Source organism: Geospiza fortis, unplaced genomic scaffold (assembly GCF_000277835.1).
Source record: "Geospiza fortis unplaced genomic scaffold, GeoFor_1.0 scaffold262, whole genome shotgun sequence".
Classification (NCBI taxonomy): domain Eukaryota; kingdom Metazoa; phylum Chordata; class Aves; order Passeriformes; family Thraupidae; genus Geospiza; species Geospiza fortis.
Window position 1 is genome coordinate 361,428 of NW_005054510.1, and position 1,529 is coordinate 362,956.

Here is a 1,529-nt window from a genome sequence, read left to right on the forward strand (position 1 = left end):
CTCAGTGCAGGGGAGAGCAAGCCCCAGTTTTTCGGGTGTTTATACAGGGATTGACAAGCATCAGCATTTTCTGGCCATGCAACACTGCCTGGCCTTGTGACCAGGGTGCTTTGGCATTTCTAGAATTGCTCAGCTGGCTCAGCAGGCATTGCACTCCCTCCCAGTGGTGCCTTAAGTTTTAGCTTTTATAGTTTTCAGATTCTGTGCTGCTCTAGTGTGCAGTTCTGAGTTCATATTAAGTGTTGGTAAGCTCTCTGCACAGAGTAGGAAGACAAAACAATTCCTTCTCTAGGAATTGAGAAGGAACTGTTGACAACTGACCAATTGTCCTTGGTCCCCTTGTCCTTGGGGACCAAGGACAATCAATAGAAGTTCCACGCCCAAGAGCACAAACAACACAGACTGAAGAGAGAAAAACAAGGAGGGGACTTGATAACCTAAAGCTGGAATGGGACAATGAACTGCAAGATGCAAATGGAGCAGAACTGATCAAAGTGAGAGACCCTGCGAGCGGTCGTGCATTTTGGGACCATTTTGGTTCATCTTAGGTGCATTTTGGGACCATTTTGGTTCATCTTAGGTGCATTTTGGGACCATTTTGGTTCATCTTAGGTGCATTTTGGGACCATTTTGGTTCATCTTAGGTGCATTTTGGGACCATTTTGGTTCATCTTAGGTGCATTTTGGGACCATTTTGGTTCATCTTAGGTGCATTTTGGGACCATTTTGGTTCATCTTAGGTGCATTTTGGGACCATTTTGGTTCATCTTAGGTGCATTTTGGGACCATTTTGGTTCATCTTAGGTGCATTTTGGGACCATTTTGGTTCATCTTAGGTGCATTTTGGGACCATTTTGGTTCATCTTAGGTGCATTTTGGGACCATTTTGGTTCATCTTGGGTGCAGCCCTGGCTGGGCTCTTGTGCTGCCCAAGGTGCATCCATGGAGGCCTTTTAATAAATCCCTGCTTTATTCTGTAACTCTGTTCTAGGCCAGCCTCCAGAAGGCATCGCCAGCTTCCACGAGGAACCCTCCACCTCCAGCTCTTTAGGCATCATACATTCCAGAAGTGCCAGGACAAGCAGCTTTTGGGGCATGCAGCACCCCTTGCTCCCCTGGGGCCCCCTGTGCTCCCCCCAGAGAGCCCAGCCCTCCCCGCTCACCCCATGGTGTTGAAGTCATCATCAGGAGGCACGTAGTCTTCGTCGTCGCTGGTCAGCCCCAGCTCGTTGCCGTAGCACTGGTGGACAAAGTGCCAGAGCTCCTTGGGGCACAGGGGCTGCAAGAGGGGCACAGAACGTCACACGTGTGCAGCCAGGAGTGCCAAACACACCGGAATTATCTGGAATTGTCATTGCCAGGAAGATATTCCTTGCCCTGGGAGAATGGAGAGATTCTGATCCTTGAGGTGAGAGCAATTCTGTGGGCTCAGCTCTTCATAAAATTCCATTTTATGGAGTTTATTATTATTTTATTTAAATAAAATAACTTTTATTACTTTTTTTAGATTTATATTTATTAAAGTAAGT

The 1,529-nt window shown here is 47.0% G+C and overlaps 1 protein-coding gene across 1 annotated transcript in view; it reads right to left on the minus strand.

The window, feature by feature from the left end:
• GRAMD1B (GRAM domain containing 1B) overlaps positions 1-1,529 on the minus strand; it is a 115,914-nt gene that overhangs the window by 11,987 nt on the left and 102,398 nt on the right. The window contains exon 9 of the mRNA XM_005428874.2: positions 1,164-1,279. Within this exon, the coding sequence (XP_005428931.1) occupies positions 1,164-1,279 (116 nt within the window). The remainder of the gene's footprint in view (positions 1-1,163; positions 1,280-1,529) is intronic.